Genomic DNA, 1,499 nt, shown 5'->3' on the forward strand with positions numbered 1-1,499 from the left:
ATTTGTAATCTGGGTTTGATTAGAGCCTTTGTGAATGAGAAAGAAACTATCTAGATTTACCAAACAAGATACATTATATTTAATTTATTTCAGGAATTTATTTCAGTAAGAAGTAAAACCCTGAAGTGCTCTCGAATCATGAGGAGAATGTGCAGCCAAGGGTCACGTTGTTCTTGTCCTTTCTTCCCTTTACAGCCATCAGACTGGATGGGGTCAATGTCATCGGGTACACGGCGTGGTCACTCATGGATGGCTTTGAGTGGCACAGAGGGTACAGCGTCAGACGTGGGCTTTTCTATGTTGATTTTCTAAGCCAGGATAAGAAGCTGTGGCCGAAGTCTTCAGCCTTGTTCTACCAAAAACTGATAGAGAAAAATGGCTTCCCACCTCTACCTGAAAACCAGCCCCTAGAAGGGACATTTCCCTGTGACTTTGCGTGGGGAATTGTTGACAACCATGTGCAAGTAAGTCAGCCGACAAAACCCATCAGCAGTCTCACCGAGCCTCACCACTAATACGTATTGTAGTGCATCCTCATGAGGCTGGTTGTCCAGTCTTTGGGCGGAACGTGGTTCTTAATGAGCACATTGAGTGCACGATTTGGAATGCGGCACTTTTCTCTCCAAAAATCTTCCTAGCTGCATCTTGCACTTTAAATCAGATCTGAAGGGAAAGAAATTTAAAACATATGAATATTTAAGGTCTGGTAAGAAAGTAAAAAAAATATTTAAGGTCTGGTGAGAAAGCAAAAAGCCCTGGTGGTGCAGTGGTTTACACTCGGCTCTTAACCGAATGGTCAGTGGTTCAAACCCACCAGCCACTCCGTAGGAGAAAGATGTGGCTGTCTGCTTCCATAAAGATTACAGCCTTGGAAACCCTATGGGGCAGTTCTGCTGTGTCCTATAGGGTTGCTATGAGTCGGAATCGACTCAACAGCAATATATTTTTTTAAGAAAGTAAAAAGATAAAATACTCTCTGCTGATATAGTGGTTTTCAAGCCTTTCTAAAGCAGTGAGTTCTTTGACGGACAGGATGTTCGTAGACCTCCAGAGTATCCGAGGTTCCACAGGAAAACCTGAAATTGAAGCAGGAGCAGGAGGCAGAGCTCCCGGGAGGCAAAGCTGAGGCCCCAACGAGCTCCAGCCACACCTTGGGAACGAACAGCCTTGCTCCAGTACTTGAAATGGTCTGGAAGTTCTTCACAGCCAACCAGTGTTTACAGAGTACCTACTCATACTTAGCCCTCAATATAATTTTTAATTTTCCTGATTTTAAAGAGATTTGTTTTCTAGAGTTTGAATACTTGAGTAAGCATTTATTAGATGCCTAATGTACTGTGGACTGCCAGAAGAACAAACCATCTGTCTTGGAAGAAGTACAGCCAGAATTCTCCTTTGACGAGAGGATGGCGAGACTTTGTTTCATGTACTCTGGACACGTTTTCAGGAGGGACCAGTCCCTGGAGAAGGACGTCTTGCTCAGTAAAGTAGAGGGTCAG

At 43.9% G+C, this 1,499-nt stretch overlaps 1 protein-coding gene across 1 annotated transcript in view; it reads left to right on the top strand.

The window, feature by feature from the left end:
- The window catches only part of KL (klotho), a 55,394-nt gene that overhangs the window by 46,581 nt on the left and 7,314 nt on the right, over window positions 1-1,499 (top strand). The window contains exon 3 of the mRNA XM_004386037.1: window positions 184-464. Within this exon, the coding sequence (XP_004386094.1) occupies window positions 184-464 (281 nt within the window). The remainder of the gene's footprint in view (window positions 1-183; window positions 465-1,499) is intronic.

Source organism: Trichechus manatus, unplaced genomic scaffold (genome assembly GCF_000243295.1).
Source record: "Trichechus manatus latirostris isolate Lorelei unplaced genomic scaffold, TriManLat1.0 scaffold00153, whole genome shotgun sequence".
In the NCBI taxonomy this organism is placed as follows: domain Eukaryota; kingdom Metazoa; phylum Chordata; class Mammalia; order Sirenia; family Trichechidae; genus Trichechus; species Trichechus manatus.